Source organism: Lynx canadensis, chromosome D1 (genome assembly GCF_007474595.2).
Source record: "Lynx canadensis isolate LIC74 chromosome D1, mLynCan4.pri.v2, whole genome shotgun sequence".
Classification (NCBI taxonomy): domain Eukaryota; kingdom Metazoa; phylum Chordata; class Mammalia; order Carnivora; family Felidae; genus Lynx; species Lynx canadensis.
Window position 1 is genome coordinate 112,426,668 of NC_044312.2, and position 23,849 is coordinate 112,450,516.

General features: G+C 57.8%; 1 protein-coding gene across 1 annotated transcript; it reads left to right on the top strand.

Annotated features, from left to right (window-relative positions):
* The first annotated feature begins 3,250 nt into the window (after positions 1–3,250).
* Positions 3,251–8,577, top strand: FADD (Fas associated via death domain). The gene is made up of 2 exons (XM_030332068.1): positions 3,251–3,584; positions 5,486–8,577. Exons 1-2 carry the CDS (start codon positions 3,299–3,301, stop codon positions 5,845–5,847), a joined length of 648 nt encoding a protein of 215 aa, XP_030187928.1. The 5' UTR covers positions 3,251–3,298; the 3' UTR covers positions 5,848–8,577.
* Positions 8,578–23,849: the final 15,272 nt, after the last annotated feature.

Consider the following 23,849-nt stretch of genomic DNA (forward strand, 5'->3'; position numbering starts at 1 on the left):
ACCCTCCTTGGTTCACATCCCGCCTCGAGGGGCTTCATGGGCTCCTCCACTTCTCCCACACAGCTGGACACCCCAGAGCTCAGCTCTTGACCCTCTATTGTGTCCTCTCTCTTCACATAGGTGACCTCATCTTGCTCTAAATACTATACGAGTCAGGGCTCGCCAGAGAAACAGAACCAGTAGGATATATAGTGATCTATACAAGAGAAGATGTATTACAAAATTGGCTCAAGGAGCACCTGAGTGGGTCAGTCAGTTGGGTATCCAACTCTTCCTTTTGGCTCAGTTCATGATCTCAGGGTCATGGGATCACACCCCACATCAGGCTCTGCACTGACAGTTCTCTCTCTCTCTCTCTCTCTCCTTCTCTCTCTGCCCCTTCCTGTTCTCGCTCTTTCTAAAAAAAAAAAAAAAAAAAGGCTCAAGGGGTCATGGAGGCCAAGAAGTCCCATGATATGCAAGCTGGGGACCTAGGAAAGCCAGGGGTATATTTCAGTCTGAGTGTGAATGCCTGAAAATTGGGCGGGGCGCAGGGGAGTGGCTAGTGCTCAATTCAGAGAATTCAGACAGAGTGAATCCTCCCTTCTTTCTCCTTTTTGTTCTATTTGACCCCTTAATGGATTGGATGATTCCCACCCGCCCTGGGGAGGGCCATGTGCTTCACTCAGTGCGCTGACTCACATGCTCCTCTCTAGGGGTGCCTCAGTGGCTCAGCCGGTTGAACATCTGACTCTTGGTTTTGGCTCAGGTCGTGATTCCAAGCTCCTGGGATCGAGCCCCACATGGGACTCCACCTGCTTGGAGCATGGAGCCTGCTTGGAATTCTCCCTCTCTCTCTCTCTCTCTCTCTCTGCTCCTCTCCCTCACTTGCTCTCTCTAAAATAAAATTTAAATTAAAAAAAAAAAGCTCATCTGTTACAAAAACACCTTCAGACACACCCAGAATCATGGTTGACCCCTATCCGGACAGCCCTTAGCCCAGCCAAGTTGACACATAAAATTAACTATCATAAACACCATCTGTCTGCTGAATACTCCCAAATCCACATCTCTGTCTGTTGAGCACCTGACTCTTGACTTCGGCTCAGGTCATGATCCATGGGTCATGAGATTGAGCCCTGAGTCAGGCTCCACACTGAACACTGTGCCTGCCTAAGATTCTTTCTCTCCCTCTCCTTCTGCCTCTCCTCTGCCTTCTCTCTCTCTCTCTCTCAAAAAAACAAACAAGAAACTTATTTTTCTTGTTCTTCTGCCCATAAAAGCCTTCTGTTGTGTATACTCAGCTCCCCAAAGCTCCTTTCTACTTGCTACATTCCTGGCTCACAAACTATTGAACGAAAGTCAATTCAATCCTCAAATTTACTCAGTTGAATATTGTTTCACAGTGGAAAGAATCGAAATGTCCGTGAGCTGATGACGGGATATACAAATGTGGTCTAGCCACACAATGGACTATTGACCCATTAAAAAAGAATGAAGCACTGTCACCTGCTACAACATGGATGGACCTTGAAAACACTTTGTTCAGTGAAAGACAGCAGGCAGAAAAGGCCACCTAGTGTATGGTCCCATTTCTATGAAATGTCCAGAACAGCCAAATCCGAAAACGCAGAAAATAAAGGAGTGGCTATGAGGGGCTGAGGGGAGGAGGAGGGAAAGGAAGCGGTTGCTAATGGGTAGCAGGTTTCTACCGGGACCGATGAAAATGTTCTAGAAGTAGCTAATGGTGAGGTTTGCACAACCGTAGGACTATACTAGAATGTACTCTTTAAATGGGTGAGTTTGTGTGGGTTGTGAATGGTCTCAATTAAATATACGTATATATTTTAAATGCTTATTTAGTTAGTTGAGAGAGGGAGAAATTGAGCGAGAGAGAGCGAGAGCGAGAGCGAGAGCGAGAGAGAGAGAGAGCCAGGGGAGGGGTAGAGAGAGATCTGAGAGAGACAGAGAGACAGAGAGAATCCCAAGCCGGGTCCTTGCGGGGGCGGGGGGGGGGGGGAGGCTCTATCTCACCAAAGGTGAGATCATGACCTGAGCCGAAATCAAGTGTTGGATTGTTAACGACTGAGCCACCCGGCCCCACCACCCCCCGCCCCCGCCCCACCCCACTCCTTTATTTTTTTTTAAGGTAACTCGGATGGCCTCACTCCTCTGCTCACACTGCTGCGGCTCCATCTCAGGGGCAGTAAAGCCTGGTCTGCACCTGGCCCTTGAGGCCCCCTCCTAGTCTGCCCCTCCCCTCTCCGGCACCCCCTGCATCCCCCCACCCCGCTCTGCTCCAGACCCACGGGTCTCCCAGCTGCTCCTTGAACCTGCACCTTCACCTGCCCCCGCCTGCCCTCTTTCCCCCACACCTGCCTCTGGCCCCCGCACCTGCACCTGCACCTGCACCTGCGCCCGCACCTGCAAGCCTGTTCTGACCGCCCCCTCTAATCATGTCCCCACCTCGGCACTCCCCATCCCCTTATCCTCTTTGTCCCGGCGCTCATTAACTTCTGGCATACTGCACGACTTTCTTATCCGGAATCTGTCAGCTTGAGAACTAAGGACTTAACTCCAGGCAGAGGGGCACTTCTACTCTTTGTTCCCAAATGTGTCCCCGGCACCTACTGCCTGGCGTACAGTAGGCTTTCCATAAGTACTAGAAACATTAAAAAGCATACATGACTGAAGCTTTCAAAATCAAATATTAACGACATCCAACGTTAGCGCTTCAATAAACTTCTATTTCGAACGCGACCCACAGGGCGCTCCGAAGGACCCGTTCTGACTTGCACTTTCGCAAACGTTGACGATAAATGCGTGTATTATCGGCATCTGCAGCGCCAACACCGCCCGGGAAACGCGGGCCTACCTTCCCCGCCCTCGCTCAGGTCCGGGAACCGCCCCCCCGGACCGCCCCCCGGACCCCACGCGGCGGGAGAACGGCCGCAGCGCGCAGTCGCAGACGCCCTCCCGGCCCGGCGCCGCCCGTTCTCCAGGGGCGCCCCCTGGCGGCGGCCGGGCGCCTTCCGGGCGGAAACGGCTACGGTAGGGCCCGGGGCGCATGCGTGGGTCCCGGGGTTCTCGCGAGATTTCGCGGAAGTGGCCTCTGGCGTGGACTTCCGGTGGTGGGGCCCGCGGCGCTGGGTGTGTCAGGGGGAATCCGGGAGCGGTGGGGCCGCGGGGCCGCGGGGCCGCGGGGCCGCCGAGAGGGCCGCGGGGCGGAGCGCGGCGCTGTGCGGAGGGCCGGGCCGGGCTGGGCTGGGCTGGGCTGGGCCGGGCCGGGCCGGGCCGGGCCCCACCGTGGCCCGCCGCCATGGACCCGTTCCTGGTGCTGCTGCACTCGGTGTCGGCCGGCCTGTCGAGCAGCGAGCTGACCGAGCTCAAGTTCTTGTGCCAGAGCCGAGTGGGCAAGAGGAAGCTGGAGCGCGTGCAGTGCGGCCTCGACCTCTTCTCCGTGCTGCTCGAGCAGAACGAGCTGGACCGCGAGCGCACCGGGCTGCTGCGCGAGCTGCTCGCCTCCCTGCGGCGCCAGGACCTGCTGGGGCGCCTGGACAGCTTCGAGGCGGGCGCGGCGGCCGAGGTCTCGTCGGAGGAGCGAGGTGGGCGCGGGGGCCGGGGGGCCCGGAGGCGGGTAACCGGTCCTGGGGTGGGGGTGGGGGTAGCGGGCGAAACGCCCAGTTCGCAGATGGGAGAGCCCAAATCCCAAAAGTTAACGTACTGTGTCTGGTTTGCAAAACGTGAACACATACACACCCCGATTCTTCCGAGTTAATTGGAAGTGACTCCGGTTAAGGAAAGGATGTTGCCCACCTCCTCTGGGTAGAGAGGAGTGGACAGAGAGGGGGGTCAGGAGCCAGGGGAACCTGCCCCGCTGCTTTTGGTTTCGTTCTGCCTCTGGGAATGCCCCAGCTGACCCTTTACCGCCGTGTGAGCGCCGGAAAGTGGCTCTTGGGCAGGGGTTTAGTGCCCCGGACACTTCACGTACTTAATTTTCACAGTAGCCCCAGCAGTTAGGTACTGCCGTCTGGTCCTATTCCGGTCTTACAAGCCAGAGGACAGTGGCTGGGACGCGTTAAGTGACTTGCCTAAGACGCACTGCCAATACCTACCAAGGACTCAACTGAGGCGGCCTGGGGTACGTGGGTGGTATTAGAATTCCGTTTCCAGGGACATTCAGTTGAGGAGGAGATCGTTAACATGATACATTTAAGAAGCAGTCCCCAAAATACAGGTGATCACATTTTAGATTTACGCGTGTCCGTGTTTGTATGTATGTTGCAGGAGAGCGCGCCAGAGGTGAGCAGGTCTGGGCCGGTTGACACGGGGTGACTCTTCGTCTTTCGAGGATGACAGTGTAGCCTAGCGGTTGGGAGTGGACCCTGGCACGAGGCCATCAGGGTTTCACTGTCTGGCTGTGCTGTAGTCTAGCTGTATGACCGCAGGAAAATCACTGGGCTTCCCTGTGCCTCAGTTTCCTCATCTGCACCAGGAGCGCCCACCTCCCGGGGCTGGAAGAGGCGACGCACGAGCTGCCAGCATCTTGAGGGCTCGTAGCTAAAGACACACATTCGCAGGGGCCTCCGAGCAGCGTTTTGTCCTTCCTCTGCTCACCCTCCATTCCCGAAACAGCCTCTGGCCTGTAGTGGCCCCGCTTGCGCATCTCTGAAAAGCAGTGACTTTTCAGCAGATGAGGACAGGGTAGCCAGGGACCAAAGACTGGTGGTCGGTCCGGGCAGCTTCCAAAATAAGAACTGGGTTGTCTCCGTTCCCCCGCGGCTGACATACACACGACCACAACTTGGGGCCTTGAATAGCGGGAAGCAGATTCCCTCCCAGAGTGGAGCCAGGAGTCAGAAATCCAGGTGTCAGCAGGGCCAGGCTTCCTCGGAGGTTCCAAGGTCCTTCCCCCTTCTCCAGCTTCTGGGGGCCGCAGACATTCATTCTTTGGCTTATGGCCACGTCTGTGCAGTCTCTGCCTCCGTGGGCACGTGGCTCCCTCTTCTGTGTGCTTACAAGGATTCCTGTCACTGGATTTGGGGCCTACCTGGATAATGCAGGATGATCTCCCGAGACCCTCAACTGAATCACATCTGCAAAGACCCTTTTCCAAATAGATTACCGTTCACAGTTCTGGGGATTTGACATGACCCTGGGGCCACCATTCAACCCACGACAGGCCCTCCCTCCGCTTCCCCTGTCCCGAGCAGTTAGCTCCACAACGACCCCTTCCACGACGCCCCAGCCAGCACGTCTTTGGCAGGCCGTACCTCCTGAGTAGCGGTTTGGGAGTGGGGTTGGGACAGGGTTGGAGGCCACCCTTGGGCTTTCCGGGACGTTCTTCCCCCGGCCCCTCCACTCCTGGATGCCTTCAGCCTGCACGAGAGGACCTCTTGTCTACCCAGCGCTTAGGTTAGCCCTGAGGAGCCCACTGAGAAGGTAGGGTTACCTGTCTTCTAAAGGGCTCCCCAACTCCTGGTAAATCGTTTTGTTCTTTCCACAGACCTGCGTGCAGCGTTCGACATCATATGTGACCACGTGGGGAAGGACTGGAGAAGGCTGGCCCGCCAGCTTCGAGTGTCTGACGCCATGATCGATGCCATCGAGGAGAAGTATCCCCGCAATCTGACAGAGCAGGTGAGGGAGTCGCTGAGAGTCTGGAAGAACATCCACAAGGAGGACCCGGCTGTGTCCCACCTGGTGAGGGCGCTCAGGGCCTGCCAGCTGAACCTGGTGGCCGACCTCATCGAGGACGATCAGCAGGCCCGGAGCCTCGAGAGCGAGACCAGTCGAGGTGGCGGCACCGGCACCGTGTCCCTGACGTCACGGGACTCAGATAGGCCGTCCTCGGGGGTCCCCTGGTGACCCAGCGGCTCTTCCCCGGGGGCCTGGGGGCATCGGCACAGCCCGAACTTTGGTTCCCCTGCCAAGCTTGACCACGTGCCTTCCGCGTGCCAGTGCCGTGAAGTCCTAGCCGTGAGCCGGGACGAGGGACCCAGCGCTCAAGGCCCAGAGTGGCGTCTCCATCAGAGCTGGCATTCACTGAGCATTTGCTGTGTGCCAGACGGGACTTGGGCGCGTACAGATGCTTTCATTCGTTCCTCATGATTGCCCCAGAGAGGGGGAGTCTGTTGTCCCATTAAATGAGGCCCTGCGGGAGGAAGTTTGGGATCCACACCCAGCACACAGAGGGACATAAAAGTCAGCGTTATCACTGTCGTCACCATACAGGTGGGGGGACAGTGCCGAGGCCAGCGGCCGGGCGGTCGGCAGCCGTGGGAAAGCAGGGAGCTGAGCCGGGGCCGTGAGGCTCCAGCGTTCACACGGGCCCACAGGGTCATTCTGTTGCTCCCAGAGCCGGCCAGAGGCTTTGAGGCCGTCAGCGTAGACCCGTGTACCCGGACAGGTGGCGTGGGGAAAGCTGGTGGGCTCGTGGCCCTTGCGTGTGTCAAGGGACAGCAAGGCTTATGAGGACGGCCGGGAATAACACTGTTAAGTGCTCAGGGGTGATCGGTACAGAGTCCGTGCTCTACAGATGTTAGTTCTTAGAAGTATTATGACTTCAAAATCATGACTGTCAAAATCACTGTTCTGATCACCGATTTTAGTAAGGGAGCTGGATCCGGTCTTCGTGCTTCGGAGGTAATCCTCTTAAAGCCTGTGCCTGTACAGTGAGAAGCTGCACAATGCAGAGAATTTCCCTCCCTGATGACGATCTCATTTCTCATGTTCTCGAAAGTCCCGTCGGGTCAGTTTCAATACCCCTTGTGGCTTATCTGAGGCTGAACTGGGAACAGCATGGCCACTCTTCATAACGGTTCCAGGAGCCGCCAGCAAGGGAGCTTTTGCCACCTCTCGCCAGCCCCTGGCCCGCCTGTCTCTGAGAGGCACCAGAGAGTCGCGTGGCTGTCCCTCGTTCGGGCCATCTGGCCACGGCCTTGAGAAAGCCACCCGTGATGTCCTTCCGTGCCACCTTGACCTTAGGCTGGACGAGGCGGCCCGCTCGGTAGACTGCGGACACCTGGCCGGGAGCACAGGCATTAACCAGTTCACGGGTTCGGGCGCTGCCAGGGGGCTGAGCCAGTCTGGGGCCCGTGCCACCGCAGCCTGGCCCTGCGTCATGTGCCGGGCGTGTGCCCCATGTGCCAGCGCGCCTGCCTCTTGGAGCCTGTGTCAGAGCGGGTTCTGTGGGTAACAGACGTCGTCACGGCCCGCAACTGTCGGCGGCTTTGCTGACGAGTAGCTTTGGGCAGCAGGTTTTCCGGAAAATGTGCCCCTACCTATAGGATAGGCGGACTTCAGAGGTCCTCCGTCCCCTCAAAGCTGCTGAAATGTGCAAGTGCCCAGACACCCTGACATCCACCCTGTGTCCCCCTACGTGCCTCCCACCCCTGGAAGGAGCCCCCGACCCTCCATACCAGGTGCGCTGATAGGGGCCTTGACCTGTGATTCCCGCACAGGGAATTTTCCGCGGCTCTGCCGCTGCGTCCCGTCTCAGTCCCGCGCGTGGCGAGTCACCAGGGTGCCCCCGGCACCCCTGTGCATGTGGTGAGTGGGGAGGAGCACGGGCTCTGGAGCAGCCTCGCGGGACCTCCTCTCCAGGCCCGGATCTGAGCTCCGAGACTCGGGGAAGACGGCGGGTGAGGAGAGTCTCCGTCCTGCTCTGCGGGGCCGTGCGCGCCACCCACTCCCCGGGACCCGCCAGCTGGGTGCCGCCGGGGCAGAGCCCTGGGGCCCGGTGACAGGGGTGAACCTGCCCGACAAGCTGCCCCCGGGAGATGGTAGCTCAAGGCCAGACGGAAGCACGGGTCCCGCGTTGGCGGCCAGGATGCCCCCACCGAAACCAGCGCGGGGCCGGGCATCGAGGGGCCACGGCAGGGCCAGCAGCCTGCCCGCGGGTCCCCTGCCTCGCGGGACGAAGGGAGAGTGTGTGGCTTGGGGCAGAAGCACGGGGCTGGTGTGGGCGCCGCGGGCGGGGAGACCCACGGCAGACGTTTGAGAACAGTGGTTTTTTGGGTGATATTTAGACTTCCTGTATCGTCCACATTTTCTGTACTTGTGTTTTCGTCATCCACCAGATGCAGGTAACGGGTGTGCCCTGGGCCGTTAGGCGGGAGAGGCCCCAGAGAGCAGTGGAGCAGGGGGGCTTTCCAGTCTGACCCTGGTCGGGTCCCGGCCTCACCACCTTCAGAAGCGACCGCTAGATGAGTGTCAGGCGCTTGCCCAAGTGCGTGGCAGCTCCTTCCTCAGGCACCTTAAACGTGAGTGGTGACATTTCACCCAGAGCCCCACAGGTTTGTCGGGAGGCTCTTCCGGTCCTTGTGACCTCACCGCACTTGAGCCCGGCCTGTGGCCTCTGGTCCTGGGATGTCTTCCCCCCCCCCCCCCCAACCCCCAGGTGATTAGAAACACTGCTTCGGGGTAGAAGGTCCTCTGGGTCTATGGTAACCGCTGCTGGGACAGAGCTGATTGACATCTGATCAGAACCATGACCTTTGTGACGGCGAGCGGCCACCATGTTTAGACAGGAATTTCTCGCGGCAGCTTCACAAAAAAAGACGATCCGTGTGCCATTTATTTGTTGTGTGAATTTTGGGGGGGTGACACGTATGCCTCCAGCGAAGGTGTGCGCAAGCCACGTGGCTGACGTGGAAAGTAAGGTTAGAGTCGCATTTTGCGCCTTGGTTCTTTTTGTCCTGAGAAAGATGCAGGGAAAGGCCCAAATGTATGTGCTTTTGGGGAGATTTCAGGCCGGTGAAAGGGAGTTTGGTCACGTGTTTCCTGGAACGAGGGGTCAACCCCCTAGTCTCACGGCCCCGCAGATGTCCCCACATCACCCCCCTCCCCACCTCCCCTTCCGCCCTCTCCACAGCCGGCCCTGCTGGGTTATGGACGTGGGTGCCCAGGGAGCTCCTTCAGTCACCCCCCTCCAGGCCCTTCCGGACTCTGGCACGGGGGCAGGGGTCGAGGCAGACCCTTGCCCATCGCACTTCTGCCTTCCTCCGTCGCGTCTCCCTCCCCAGCAGCCCAGGACCACTCCCCCCCCCCTCCCCCCCGCCTGAGTGGCACCTGCGAGGTCCCAGGTGCCACCCACGGTGTTTCTCTGAGGCCCCCAGATGCAGTGTCAGCTGCCTGGGGGCCACACCTTCTGCCATGCTGGCGAGCGTTCCCAGGCCCCAGGGGTGAGGTCATGGGCATCATGAGTCAGACATTATTCTGCCCACCACACTCACTTGGCATCTGCCCCCACCTGTGCCCAGTTCTGTGCCCGGCACCGTGATCTACCCAGTTGCCCAGAGGAGCGGGCCGGGCCCCCTCCTGCCTGGGGCTCACTCCCACACCAACTCCAGCCTACCTCCCGAGCCTCTCCTTTCCACCCCCCTTCTGCCTCCCCCCACAGTGCCCTACCCCTTCCCGGGAAACACCATCAGCAGCCAGAAACAAGCAGAATCATACTCCAGACCCCTGACTATTCTTAGAAATGGCAATCTCCCCGCGTATTTTTAGTTTTGTGTTTGTATTTCCATGAGAACTACTCTGAGTCACCTTGCTGACTGCTTTCTAACCACATGACTCTGTGTGCGTCGCGTTCAGAAGCCGCCAGCGTGACCGGGAGCAGCACGTGTGCACGTGAAGGTGGCCGGTCACCCCACATCTGCCGAGGGACAGGCAGAACTTCCACAGGGAAAACGTGCAGTTGAGATCCACTTGCCTTGAAGGAGCCGCCCTGAGCTTCGTAAGTCACCGAGTTAAGACACCGTGGCAAGAGTCACACATAGGTATCAACCACGTGAATCGTCACCAAGGAACAGAGACCCATTCAGTGCAAGAATGGAGTCCTCCTTGAGCCAGAGCCACATGACCTGTGGACGAGGCTTTCGTGGCATGGCTGGAGTGGACAACCACCGTGGGCCTTTCGAGTCACCCGAGGCGTCAGGTGCGAGGCCTCTCGATGTCCCAAACCTGCCTGTAGACACTAGGTGACCATCTTGCTTCAGCGAACGTGTTTCACGGGGCAGAGCAGCTGGAGACGGGAGAGTTCTGGACGTGGAGGCTGGGGATGGTCATGAAAGATCGTGAATGTGCTCGGTGGCACTTAAAAATGGCCGAAAGTTGGGGCGCCTGGGTGGCGCAGTCGGTTAAGCGTCCGACTTCAGCCAGGTCACGATCTCGCGGTCCGGGAGTTCGAGCCCCGCGTCAGGCTCTGGGCTGACGGCTCAGAGCCTGGAGCCTGTTTCCGATTCTGTGCCTCCCTCTCTCTCTGCCCCTCCCCCATTCATGCTCTGTCTCTCTCTGTCCCCAAAATAAATAAAAAACGTTAAAAAAATTTAAAAAAAAAATGGCCGAAAGTGTAAATTTTACGTACATTCTACCATTAAAAATCACATTAAATTAACGATGCATTTAATTACAATATTAGTCCAAATTGTGTGTGTGTTGTGGGCTTCTCTCTCCCTGATTTGTAATTCTATTGGCATTTTATAGTTTATGAGGACAGAAGCGTGAGCTTCTATCTGACCTTATGTGCGTACGTATTGAGGTAACACGATTATAAATAAAACCTTGCTCATCGCTGGGAGACCGGGTCCCTGCCCTTCTCCCAAAGGGGTTTCTGGCTGGAGAAACCCAGCTCCAAGGGTCCCCAGGCCCCGAGGACCGAGCTCTTCTCTTCTGCAGCATCATAACGCGGGAGGGTTGCCCGGCCCTGCACAGCCCGGCCCTGAACACCCACCCTCATCCGCTGTTTCCTCCACCTCCACCTGCGTCCCTAGTGGGTCTGAGGCCCTGCTCAGACACCCCGTCGGATGGCAGCCTCTCCTGCCTGCGGCCCCCGCTCCCCTGAGCACGCAGCAGGGAGGCATTCGGGCTGTGACACCGGCTGGGGTGGATGCGGGCCGGCCGGCAGCCTTCTCTCTGGGGCCAGGCCACCCCTCTGTCCATCGCTGATGCCAGTGCCCCCAGCCAGCGTGTCCCAGGGTGACCAAGACCCAGGATTTGCCTAGTCCCATGGAGGTCCGTCCGGGGACCCGAGGAGGTGCCTCCCACACCCTGAGTCACCGCAGGCCACCCCGAGGGTCCCTCCCGCCAGGCGGGGTCGCAGCCACGTGCATAAGAGCGCACGCCTCGTGGCTGTGGGCTGTCCGCTCCGTTCACGTGTCCATCCATCCGTGCGTCCGCCCAGTAGATCCCTAGCGAAGGGCTAACGGCTGGGGCTCGGCTGTCCGCGCGCCCTTGCAGCTGGGTGAGCCCACAGTGGCGCCCCAACTCCACCCTCCCTTCTCACCTGAGAAGCCCCCCCGCCCCCCAGCCCAGGGCTGCTGCAAGACTCAGAGACGCGGTGTCGTGTCCGGGAGTGACGGGCACATCGTAAAGGCCACTAAATGCTATTTTCGTTGTTCCTGAGTGGCGGCACGTTTTAAAAAGACTTGCCTTTATAGCAGGTTGGCTGGGTCAAAACACTCGTGAGTCACAGGTTCGATCCTGGAGGTCTTGGAGGCTCCGACGCTGTCTGGGGAACCAGCTTCCGTGCCTCTCAGCTGGCCGCCGAGTCCTGTCAGTGGGTTCATATTAGGACAGCGGGATTGAGGAATCCTGTGTCGTCTGGCCTCACTGGTGCTGTCTGTGCCCCAGACCATAAACCAAAGACTACAGGAAACAGAAAATGCACAGAGATCGACAAGAGTAGGAGACTCAGTCATCTGTCACCTTTCAGGGAGGCACAGTCTCCCCAGAAGGCTGGCCTGCGGAGTCCACCGCCCGGGTTCGGGTCCCAGCTCTGCTGTCCTGTGATCACAGTGACAGCACAGCCAGGGACGAATCTCACAGTCGCTAAATCAACTCGCCCCGCCTCGGGGCTCCCTGTCTCATGAGCTACCACTCTTTCAAGAAACTCTTTTTTTTTTTAAATTTTTTTTTTCAACGTTTATTTATTTTTGGGACAGAGAGAGACAGAGCATGAACGGGGGAGGGGCAGAGAGAGAGGGAGGCACAGAATCGGAAACAGGCTCCAGGCTCTGAGCCATCAGCCCAGAGCCTGACGCGGGGCTCGAACTCACGGACCGCGAGATCGTGACCTGGCTGAAGTCGGACGCTTAACCGACTGCGCCACCCAGGCGCCCCTCAAGAAACTCTTTAAGCCAGTTTGGATGTTCTGGTATTTGCAGTGAAGGGGATCACATGGGAATTTAGACTGTGATAAAGATGATGTTTCAAATGAGAAAAAAAAATGAGCCACAGGGTAGGGTCTGTAGGGAGAGGTCATTGGGCCCTTACCTCCCTCCTTCTGCGGTGAAGCCCAGGCCACGGGAGGTGTGGAGGGGGAAGCCGTGAAGCAAGACTGGGTCGGTGTTTTCGTCATCTGGAACAGGAAGTGGAGGACCATCAGATAAAAGACTTCAACAGCGCAGGAAAGAGTATCCAATGGAAAAAAGACAGTCTCTTCAGCAAGTGGTGCTGGGAAAACTGGACAGCGACATGCAGAAGAATGAACCTGGACCACTTTCTTACACCAGACACAAAATAAAATGGGTTAAAGACCTAAACGTAAGACAGGAAGCCATCAAAATCCTCGAGGAGAAAGCAGGCAAAAACCTCTTTGACCTTGGCCACGGCAACTTCTTACTCAACATGTCTCTGGAGGCAAAAGCAAAAATGAACTATTGGGACCTCATCAAGATAAAAACCTTCTGTGCAGCAAAGGAAACAGTCAGTAAAACTGAAAGGCATCCGACAGAATGGGAGAAGATATTTGCAAGTGACGTAGGAGATAAAGGGTCAGTATCCAAAATCTGTAAAGATCGTATCAAACTCAACACCCAAAAAACAAATAATCCAGTGAAGAAATGGGCAAAAGACATGAACAGACGCTTTTCCAAAGAAGACTTCCAGATGGCCAACTGACACATGAAAAAATGCTCCACATCACTCATCATCAGGAAAATACAAATCAAAACCACAATGAGATACCACCTCACACTGGCCAGAATGGCTCACATTAGCAACTCAGGCAATGACAGATGTTGGTGAGGATGCGGAGAAAGAGGGTCTCTTTTGCACTGCTGGTGTGAATGCAAGCTGGTGCAGCCACGCTGGAAAACAGTGTGGAGGGTCCTCAAAAAATTAGAAATAGAACTACCCTACAACCCAGCAATTACACTACTAGGTTTTTTTTCCAAGGGATACAGGTGTGCTGTTTTGAAGGGACACATGCACCCCCATGTTTATAGCAGCCCTATCGACAATAGCCAAAGGATGGAAAGAGCCCAAATGGCCATCAATGGATGAATGGATAAAGAGGATGTGGTGTATATATATACAATGGAATATTACTCAGCAATCAAAAAGAATGAAATCTTGCCGTTTGCAACTACGTGGTTGGAACTGGAGGGTATTATGCTAAGTGAAATAAGTCAGAGAAAGACAAGTATGATTTCAGTCATATGTGGAATTTAAGAAACAAAACAGATGAGAGACGCCTGGGTGGCTCAGTCGGTTGAATGTCCTACTCTTGATTTCAGCTCCAGTCATGATCTTGAGGTTCTTGAGTTCGAGCCCCTCATCGGGCTCTGTGCTGACAGCACAGAGCCTGTGTGGGATTCTCCCTCTCTCCCTTTCTCTCTACCCCTCCCACTCGTGCGTGCTCTCTCTCTCTTTCTCTCTCTCAAAATGAGTAAACTTAAAAATAAAAACAGAGGAACATGGGGAAGGGAAGAAAAATAAGATAAAAACAGTGAGGCAAACCCTAAGAGATACTTAAATACGGAGAACAAACAGGGTTGATGGAGGGAGGTGGGGGTGGGGGAGGTGACAGGCATTAAGGAGGTTACTTGCTGTGATGAGCACTGGGTTCTACTCTGAAACTAACACTATGTGTGTTAACTAACTTGAATTTAAATGAAATAAAGACAAAACAAAACAAGACTTCTCATGCCAACTACTTAGAGAACTAGAAACGTCTACTTGTCAAAGAAAATACTCCAATTGCCAACCCCACCCCTCACCCATGATTTCTCATCCCGTGGATTTAGTTGCCCTTGGTCCTGAATAGGTGATCGTCCTGCCGGTGATACAACAGCTCCTAATGCTCCATCCCAACGCCTACGCCTGTCCCCTCGCACCACATTACCACGTGGGCATTTCTCGTCTCGTGCCATCGTGATAAAGAGGAGTGAGGATAGGACAAGGGATTTTGAGAGAGGGTCCATGTTCACATCTAATTGTTCTGTTTGTATTGTTATTTGTCTCTGACATTAAACATCAGCGGTGCAGGGCGCCTGGGTGGCCCAGTCGGCTCAGCGTCCCACTTCAGCTCAGGTCACGAACTCGCGGTTCGTGAGTTGCAGCCCCGCGTCGGGCTCTATGCTGACAGCTCAGAGCCTGGAACCTGCTTTGGATTCTGTGTCTCCCTCTCTCCCTGCCCCTCCCCCGCTCGCGCTCTGTCTCTCTCTGTCTCTCAAAATTAAATAATAAAAAAAAAATTAAAAAAACAAAACATCAGCGGTGCCTGTGTGCAGGAAACAGTACGGCGTGTGTGGGGTCTGGCGTTATTCACGGTTTCAGGCATCCGGCGGCGGGGGGACGGGGGGTCTCCGGAGGGGTCCCTCGCGGGTAAGGGGCCTGCTGTATCAACAGGTGTAGAAGGCGGATGGCCGCTTGTGAAATGGTCACAGACGAAGGAACTGAGAAGTTTAGGGTCAATAGCCTGTTCAATGTCATTCGTTAGTTCCCTTCTCAATAAGCATTGGCTGAGCACCTGCTCCGTGATGGGCGAGGCCAGGATGGGATGCGCCGGCCGGCCTCTGTCCTGGCGCTTCCGGAGAGACAGACCTAAATCCAGGAATCATAGGAACAGACTGTGTGATCCCACAAGGAGGGGAGGCCCACGGGGCCGGGGAGGTCGCCTCTCTCAGGTGCGAAGGAAACGTGGCGGTGGGGCAGCTGGGAAGGGCGGGGGTACGGCAGTCTCTTGGAGCCTGTTGCAGGGACTGGAGGTCTCGTGGTGGTTTTGGGGACAGTGCCAGCTCTAAGGTTCCCCGGAGCAGGTCCCCGCGTGTCCGGGGGCACTGGTCCTTGAGACCTGCGAGCCTCCCACCCCCTTTAACACCTTGCTTTGTGGCGGAAACCAGTCCGAGCGTTGTTCCCTTTTGTTTCCCATTCCGGTTTTGCGGCTAGAACCTGCCAGGAGTTGGACTTCTGTCCTGAGAGCCAGGGGAAGGCCCGGCAAAGGCCGTGTGATCAGATCTGCATGTTCCCAGCACCGCTCCGGCTGTAGGCTGGCCCGGAGGGAGCTCGCGGGGCCGCGCGGGAGCCGGGTTTGGAGGCAGCCAGACTGGGCCGGGTGGGGGGTGATGGAGGGGGTTTGGGGTAGTGTGTGGTGCCGGAGGGACGAGCGGGAACAGCTTCCGGGCTGTTTGGGCCTGGCATGCGTCCGGGGCACGAGACAGGGAGGTGCCCTGGAGGCTCGAGGGGGTGTTGAGTGGGCGAGGAGGGGCACCGCGGGGGCCGGAGTGAGGTCTTTGTGAGTGTGGGTGCCCACTGGCCAGGGAGGGGCCGGGGCCCAAGGTGCAGCATAGGAGTGGAACCCTGCACCTGCACCCCCCCCCCCCAGTTCCCCCGAGAATCTTCTGGAAATGTGTTCCAACTGCAGATACCAGGCCCCACCCCCAGAGAGTCTGATTCAGCCCTGGGTGGAGCCCGGGAATTGCCTCACTACCGCCTGGGGCAGAATGACTATTTAATCACAACCGTGAAGCAGCGAGTCTAGTCGCCCTCGGCTCGGCCTCCCCCAAAGCCTGGCCGCCCCAGACAGGCCAGGAATGGGGCCACAGAGGGTGGTCCCCGCTCTGCCAGCCTCTCCCACCCCTGCAAGCCCAGAGCCGCAGGGGGCGGGAGGGGGCGTGTCCCGTGGAGGCAGGTGGTCACCTCCAGGGGCACTGGTGGCTGAGCCCCGGGGGGGGGGGGGGGGGGGGGTTTAAAGCCCACGGCCCCCAGGCCAGGAACACACAGTGCATTCGGTGTTCGTTCTGTTTCAGGTTAATCTGAGAGGCTCTGTCACCCAATTTGTAAAACAAACAGGATGGGATTCACCCTCCTTCCTCCCTGTCCCGGCTCGGGGTACGGCTGGGCACTCACAGCCTCCTCACGAGGGTGGGCTCCAAGCCCTTCTGACTCCCCAGCCAGTGCTGGTACCCGCGGGGTGGGGGGGTAAGGGGGGACCCCACTGAGGGACGGGTGGGCACTGACCCCCAACCCTGCATTTCCTGTGACAGATCACAAGCGGAGCTCAAACTGGAAGCCGAGCCTTCTGACTCCAAGGCCCACGCCAGTTCCGGGACACCTGTGTTTCCGAGAAGGGGCCTTCTGAGTTGGGTTTCGTGGGATAAGTAGGAGTTCTCCAGACAGTGAGCGCTTCAGGCACAGGAAACAGTGAGTACAAAGGCCAGGAGGCATGAACTTGGCGGCCTTGTTTGGGAGGCAGCAAGCAGATAGCCTGGTGGGGCTGGGGCTGGTTCCTGAAGGTCTATCTTCTGGACAAAAAGGAGCCAGTAACATGTTGGAAGCAGGACATGATTGAATGTGAGGTTCACTTTACTGGAGACCCGGTGAACACAGTTGTTCGTCAGAAAATGAGAAAACCAAACACCGGCCAGCTTGCTGAGGGCTGTCCTTCAGCTTTGGGGCTGAGTCTCAAGGGAAGGGACGGAGTTAACAGGTGCTATACGGCTTCAGAAGGACGCAGTGCCGCGGCTCAGGCTGTGTAGCCGCTTTGGATGTTTCCAAGGTGCTCTGAGGGCTCGCCTCTTGTCTGAGCTCCAAGGGAACTTGGACTGTGGTCGAGAGAGACTGTTTTCCCCTTTGGACAGGTAAGACGAACAGGTGCAGAGAGAGGCTGGTGATTAGCTCCGGGGAGTGGGGGGGTTGGGGGGGGAGAGGGGGCGGGAAGCTCGCAGTAGGAAGTGGAAGGGTGAGGTCTTCGGTTACTCCGCCAGACGAAAAACCGGCCTGCCCTGCAGAACTTTCTAGTTCCCGGACCGGCACGGCAGGCCCCGGAAGTGGCCCAGTCCAGGGCGGGGGCGAAGCCTGTCCCGGCCCGCATCCTGTCCGGGGACTCCCAGGGAAGGTGTCCCCGCAGGCCGTCACCGGGAGTGTCTCTGCCCAGCGCGGGAGCCCCCCCCAAAAGCTAAAATAAGGCTCGCGTGTGCTCCAGAAATACTCTGCTGAAAGGCCCGGCCAGCCAGCACTGGAAATAAGCCCGTCTGCTGGCTTCCCGCCCAGAGAAGCCCGGGTGGAGGCAGAGAGCCACATTTCCGGTCCCCACACCCTTTTATTTTGGGAAAATCAAAGCCTCCCCACCGGCCGGGGCGGCTTCGGTCCAGGCAGCCTCCTCTTGCTAGAGGACGTTTGGGCCCAGAAGGAAGAGGGTGGCCCTTCCTCCCACCCACACATTCATTCACTGGCTCTGTGACCGGCTCTTCTGTTCAGTGACCCTGCAGGCGCCAGGCCCTGCTCTGGGCATCGGGCTCCGGGCTCCGGGCTCCGGGGGGGGGTCTGCTGTGCTCACAGGCTGTGAGATCGCGGGGCCCAGCATCCCCGCGCGGTACGACGGGGACAGACCGGAGGCAGGTTCACTGTGCTGGGACGATGCAAAGGGACGATGCAGACGAGGTGGGCGCGGGGCACGCAGGAGCCCTGGCCCCACGTGCCGCCCTAACTGGGCCTTGGCCACTGGCTTCTGCAGGGTCACCTGCGGGCTTAGCCGAACGGACCGGTGGGTTCCCCTCCGCCGCCTCTGACCTGCTGACCTCTGACCTACGCCCCTTTAACATCACCACGTCTGCTCCAAACCTCTCTGGTTCTTCTTCAACCCCACTGCGGGCTCCCGCCCCCTCCCCGCCAGTGGCCTGGGCTCCTGATTCCGAAGGGAATGGAGACCGGCCGACAGGACCCTCCTCACCGGGCCGCCCCAGCCCTGCAGACACCTCTCTTCCACCGCACCCCGCACTCCTGGCTCAGATGCTTTCCATCTCTCTCCCGGAACAAGCACCTGGGACCCCTGTCTCCACCTCTTCTGCTCCAGGCCCCTCCACGCCGGGCCTGAGGCTTCCTCCTGAGGGCCAGACCTGACCCTATTGCTTTCCACTTCCCAAATCACAGTGACCCCGGGGTCAGCTTGGCGGTTTTTGCCTCAGTGACATGCCGCCTGTTCCTTTATTTACTGAGCTTTTCCTTTATTTTTTTAATTTTTTTTAAATGTTTATTTATCTTTTGAGAGACACAGAGTATGAGTGGGGGCAGGGGCAGAGAGAGAGGGAGACACAGAATCCGAAGCAGGCTCCGGGCTCCGAGCCGTCAGCCCAGAGCCGGACGCGGGGCTCGAACTCACGGACCGCGAGATCGTGACCTGAGCCGAAGTCGGACGCTTAACCGACTGCGCCACCCAGGTGCCTCTACTTAGCTTTTTCTTTAAAGTGACTCTTTGAGGGGCGCCTGGGGGGCTCCGTCGGTTAAACGTCCGACTTCGGCTCAGGTCACCATCTCGCGGTCCATGAGTTCGAGCCCCGCGTCGGGCTCTGGGCTGATGGCTCAGGGCCCGGAGCCTGCTTCCGATTCTCTGTCTCCCTCTCTCTCTGCCCCTCCCCCGTTCATGCTCTGTCTCTCTCTGTCCCAAAAATAAATAAATGTTAAAAAAAATTTTTTTTAAAGAATTCTTGGGGCGCCTGGGTGGCTCAGTCGATTAAGCATCCGACTTCGGCTCAGGTCATGATCTCACGGTCTGTGAGTTTGAGCCCCTTTCAGGCTCTGTGCTGACGGCTCAGAGCCTGGAGCCTGCTTCGGATTCTATGTCTCCCTCTCTCTCTTTGACACTCCCCAGCTCGCTTGTGCTCTGTCTCCCTCTCTCTTTCTGGAAAATAAATAAACATTTAAAAAAATTGAAGTGACTCTCTTTCCTCAATTTGTTTTTTAATTTAATTTTTTTAACATTTATTTATTATTGAAAGACAGAGAGAGTCAGAGCACGAGCAGGGGAGGGACAGACAGAGAGGGAGACACAGAATCGGAAGCAGCCTCCAGGCTTTGAGCCGTCAGCACAGAGCCCGACGCGGGGCTCGAACCCACAAACCACGAGGTCGCGACCTGAGCCGAAGTCGGACGCTTAACCGACTGAGCCCCCCAGGCACCCTAATTTTATTTTTTTTAGGTCATCTCTACACCTAATGTGGGCTCGAGCTCAGAACCCTGACTGAGATCAAGAGTTGCGTGCTCTACCGACCGAGCCAGGCGCCCCTTTCCCCAACTTAATTTTAAATTAAAAAGAGAGCTTGATGTCACTGTTGAGGAAGGAAAGCAGTGTGTGTCCTCATCATGCGTTCACACTGTCTTTACGTGAGAACCCTGGTTTGTAGCTGAGCGTGTGGCTGCCCAGAGTCCAAGCCGTATGTCCCAGCTCACCTCGCAGTGAGGTGTGGACCTTCACCAAAGTTCTGCGTGTGGGCAGGAGTGGCCGGTGGAAGGTCCCTCCTCTTTTTTTTTTTTTTTTTTTTTAATATTTATTTATTCCTTTTGAGAGAGAGAGAAACAGAGCAAGCAGGGGAGGGGCAGAGAGAGAAGGAAAGCGCGAGTCCCAAGGAGGTGCCACGCTGTCAGCACAGAGCCCAACTTGGGGCTCGAACTCACGAACTGTGAGATCACGACCTGAGCCGAGGTCGAGTCGGACGCTTAACCAACTGAGCCACCCAGGCGTCCCACAAGTTCCCTCCTGAGGGAGGAGGATGTGTGCTTCAGCATCTCCTTTTTCCTTCTGGAATGCAAGCACGATAGCTGGAACACTGGCAGCCATGTTGGACCATGGGGGAAAAGCAAGAAAGCAGAAGGAACCGGGGCTCCTGACGGCCGCGGAGCCTCTCCACCAGCCCTGGGAGTTTTATCTCAGGGCTGCATTCGCTTGAGAGAAATAAACTTCTCCCACCGAAGCCGGTGTGATTCAGGGATTAAAGAAGCTTGCCGCGAACCTACTACCAATGACGACACAGTCTCACTTGGAGTATCAGACACGATACAAATGAGTGCAATGAAAATGTAACATTCCGAAATCGAAATCGTTGACAGCATCGGCTGCCCTTCGAGGCTCTGGCCTCGAGGGCGTCTTTGTTCAAAAAGGCGTTAGTCATCGTTAGCCCGAGACTGTCTCCGTTTATTCAGGGCTGACCAATAATTGAAACGGGACCGACTTTCCCAACATGTGACTCAGTGCTAGCTAGTGCCAGGTGCCTTACCTCACCGCTACCTAACATCAGCTGGCAGGACGCGGTGAGGGCTGGCCTCCCACGGCGCCCCATCGACGCCCCCCCCCCCCCCCCCGGAGCCTGGAACCGCCTGACCATTCACTGTGGAAGCATTTCTCCAGCGCTCACTGTTTGCGGTTCCCGCTACCGGCTCCAGAACCAGACCGTCAGGACTGCCTCCTGCTGCCGGGGACACCTGGGCGATGTTGCTTGCTTCTCCCTGCCTCAGTCCTGCTGCTCTGTGAAATGGGCAGGAAGGGTCAGCTCACTCGGCACATACCAAGGGCGCAGAAGACAGTGCGGCCCCCACGCAGCCCCCAGGACGTGTCAGCTGTTATTTTTTCGCGTCCGGCGAGGGGGCTGAGGCAGTGAGCCAGACGGACAGGGGGTCTGCTCTGCTGGGGGACACTCCAGAGCCTCTGCCCGTCAGCATGGCTCACCTGTGCCTCCCGAGGTCCTGGCGGGAGCCCGACACTCAGCAGGAGCTCAGGAAACGGCACCGACACCGGGATGGGCCCCATGAGACACACATGTGCCAAGAGAGCCGGGCTGAGGGGCAGGTGGCCCAGACCCCCAGCAGCAGGTGCACGTCCGGATTCCGAGCCAGGTCCCCGACGTGAGCCCGGCCGTTCCTCCCGTGCCCGCGGGAAAGGGGTTCCAGTGGCTTTCTTCCCGGCCCAGGAAACGCCACCGACTCGCCTTGAAGGGCGAGGGCGGGTGGAGAAAATGTTTGCACTGTGGGGCCCGGGCCTGGAGGTCCACAGACTGGCTTTGGGTTCGGACTCTCCTGTCCGTGTGCCGTGCGGCCCTGGGCAAGTTTGCCTCATCTTCCTCCCCCGAGAAACGGGCTGACGACCCCGTGATCTGTTTGTGCAGACTCACCAACCCAGACTCGGTGGCTCGAAACACCGATCGTGCCCGTGTCCCGGGATCCCTCGGGACGGGACTCAGGAAGGGCTCCCAGGGAGGGCTTCTTCCCCCCGACACGGCGGCCCCACACGAACGGCCGACGGGGGTGGCTCGGGCTCAAGACGAGCGCGGGCACCAGCCTGCCCCGAGTCGAGGGGAGGGAAGCGAGAATCCGCTCTGTGATGGGGCGGTGGGAAGGTTCCAGAAGAGCGTGTGGGAAAATACCGTCGTGCTGGCCTCCGAGGGCTCGTGGGTGGAAAACACCTGAAACGTGGCGAGGGCCTGATAAGTGATCTCTGACGCAATCGTTGCCCCGTAATCATCAGCCTGCGCTTGAAGCCTGCCCCCCTCCTCCCACCCCTCCCTGGTCGGGCTGCATCTTGCTCGCAGCCCACAGGGACCGGCTCTCAGGAGACAAAGACCTGTTGGTTCTCTCGGGGTGGCCGTCCGCGGGGCGGAGGCCTTTGTGCAGGCCGGGCAGGCAGCGGGGACACCACACGGGAGCCGGGCTTCCCCCAGGCCGGTGAGCTGACCCGATGCTCGGTCTCTGCCTGCAGTGTGGCCGGCTGTCCACAGGCACGCCCCTTTCAGAGCCTCGCACTCCCCTCCCCTCCCCCAGAGCAGCGCTGAATTAGGAATTCCCATGGAAGGGGACCTTCCACTGGGCAGCGTTCGTGGCGTCCATCTGGCCGGCCCTCTTGGCCCCTCATCGTGGAGAACATGAAAGGCCAGGGAGACAGGGAACCCTAGCTTGGGGTCCCTGCCTTCCACGAGCCCCCTACTGGGATGAATGGCGTTCCACAAAAATTCATGTCCCCCCTGTGACCTCCAAATGGGGCCGAATCTGGAAACGGGGGTCTTTGCAGTGTCACCAAGTTAAGATGAGGTCACGCCGGATTAGGGTGGGCCCTACACCCAGTGACCGGTGTCCTTATAAGAAGCTGAAATTTGGGGTGCCTGGGGGGCTCAGTCGGTTGAGCGTCCGACCTCGGCTCAGGTCATGATCTCGTAGTTGGTGCGTTCGAGCCCCGTGTCGGGTTCTGTGCTGACAGCTGGGAGCCTGGAGGCTGCTTCGGATTCTGTGTCTCCCTCTCTCTCTCTCTCTCTCTCTCTGCCCCTCCCCTGCTTGTGCTCTGTGTCTCTCTCACAAAAATAAATGAATATTGAAGAAAAGAAGAAGAAGAAGAAGAAGAAGAAGAAGAAGAAGAAGAAGAAGAAGAAGAAATTTGAACAGAAAGACCCACGGGGGAGAACATTGTAGGACGACAGAGGCAGGGGTTGGTTTGGTCGAGGCAGCTACAAGCACAGAATTTTCGACATCGGCCAGAAGCTGGGAGAGTAGCACAGAGCGGATCGTCGCCAAGAGCCTCCAGAAGGAGCCAGCCCTGCTGATACGCTGATTCGAGGACCTCTGGCCCCCACACTGGGAGACGACACGCTTCGGTCGCTCTAAGCCACCCAGTCGGGGGCATTTGCTTCGGCAACCGGAGGACCCTCGTACAACACAGCCGTGGCTCCGGCGACCTCCCCGGTCCCTCCGTCCTCCGCACCCCCTGCTTGAGGCCACCCCCTCAGCTGCTCTCTCTGACTTACCAGGCGTGGCAGGAAGAAAGAAAAAAAAAAACTTTCACTCTTTAAAAAGCCCAACGAAGACCCGACGCCCACCAAGTGTGACCGTCTACAGACGTCACAACTGCATTTGCTGCGCGGCCAAGAAGCGTCGCCTCGTGGGGTACCCGTCTACACTTGCTAGGAGAGCGAGATCACCTCCGGGAAAGCCCCCGGGTCTTTGCACATCAGTCCCCGTCTTTAGCGACACACGCCTGGGAGGAAATTCGGGGTTTTCTCACGGACAGAGAGGGGCCCTCTGCCGGACGGATTCCACGATGGGCTCACTGTCAAGGGGCAGTGAGCGCTGGGTCCCCGGTTTACCCCAACCTTCTCAGGGAGCAAGAATCAGGGAATAGACTCTTTCCTTGGGTGGAGAGAGGAGGGAGAGGGGGGAGGACCCGGGCCGTTTGGATAGAGCGCACCTTGGTTCTACGACTTTTATTTATGTATTTATTTTTGAGAGACAGAGAGCGTGGGGGAGGGGCAGAGAGAGAGGGGAAAGCGAGAGTCCCAAGCAGACTCCACGCTGTGAGCACAGAGCCCGAGGCGGGGCTCGATCCCGTGAACCGTGAGATCGCGACCCGAGACAAAGTTGGAGGCCTAACCCACCGAGCCACCCAGGCGTCCCTCGGCCAGACACTCCTTCACAGTCCCGTCCCCCAGAATGCACAGTCTCCCCACGTCCCCCTGCCGGCTCTGGCTTGTGGGTCGGGATCAGTGGTTCTGAATCTGACGCCCCGGGTTTCTATCCTGGTAAAAGGCACACGACCTAGAACTCAGCACCTGAACCATCTTCACTCGCGCTGCTCAGCAACATAGTGTCGCACAGTCACAGTGTCGCGCGGCTGTCAGCACATCCGTCCCCAGAAGGTTGTGTTCCCAAAGCGAGACTCTGTCCCATGAGACCCCCAGCCCCTGGTGCCCACCATCCTCCTCTCTGTCTCTGTGACTCCGACCGCTCGCGGGACCCCCGTACGTGGACCCTGCAGGATCCGTCCGCCGTGTCTGGACTGAGATGCACCCAGGCCACAGCAGGCGTCAGGATCCCAGTGTCCCCTTTTATGA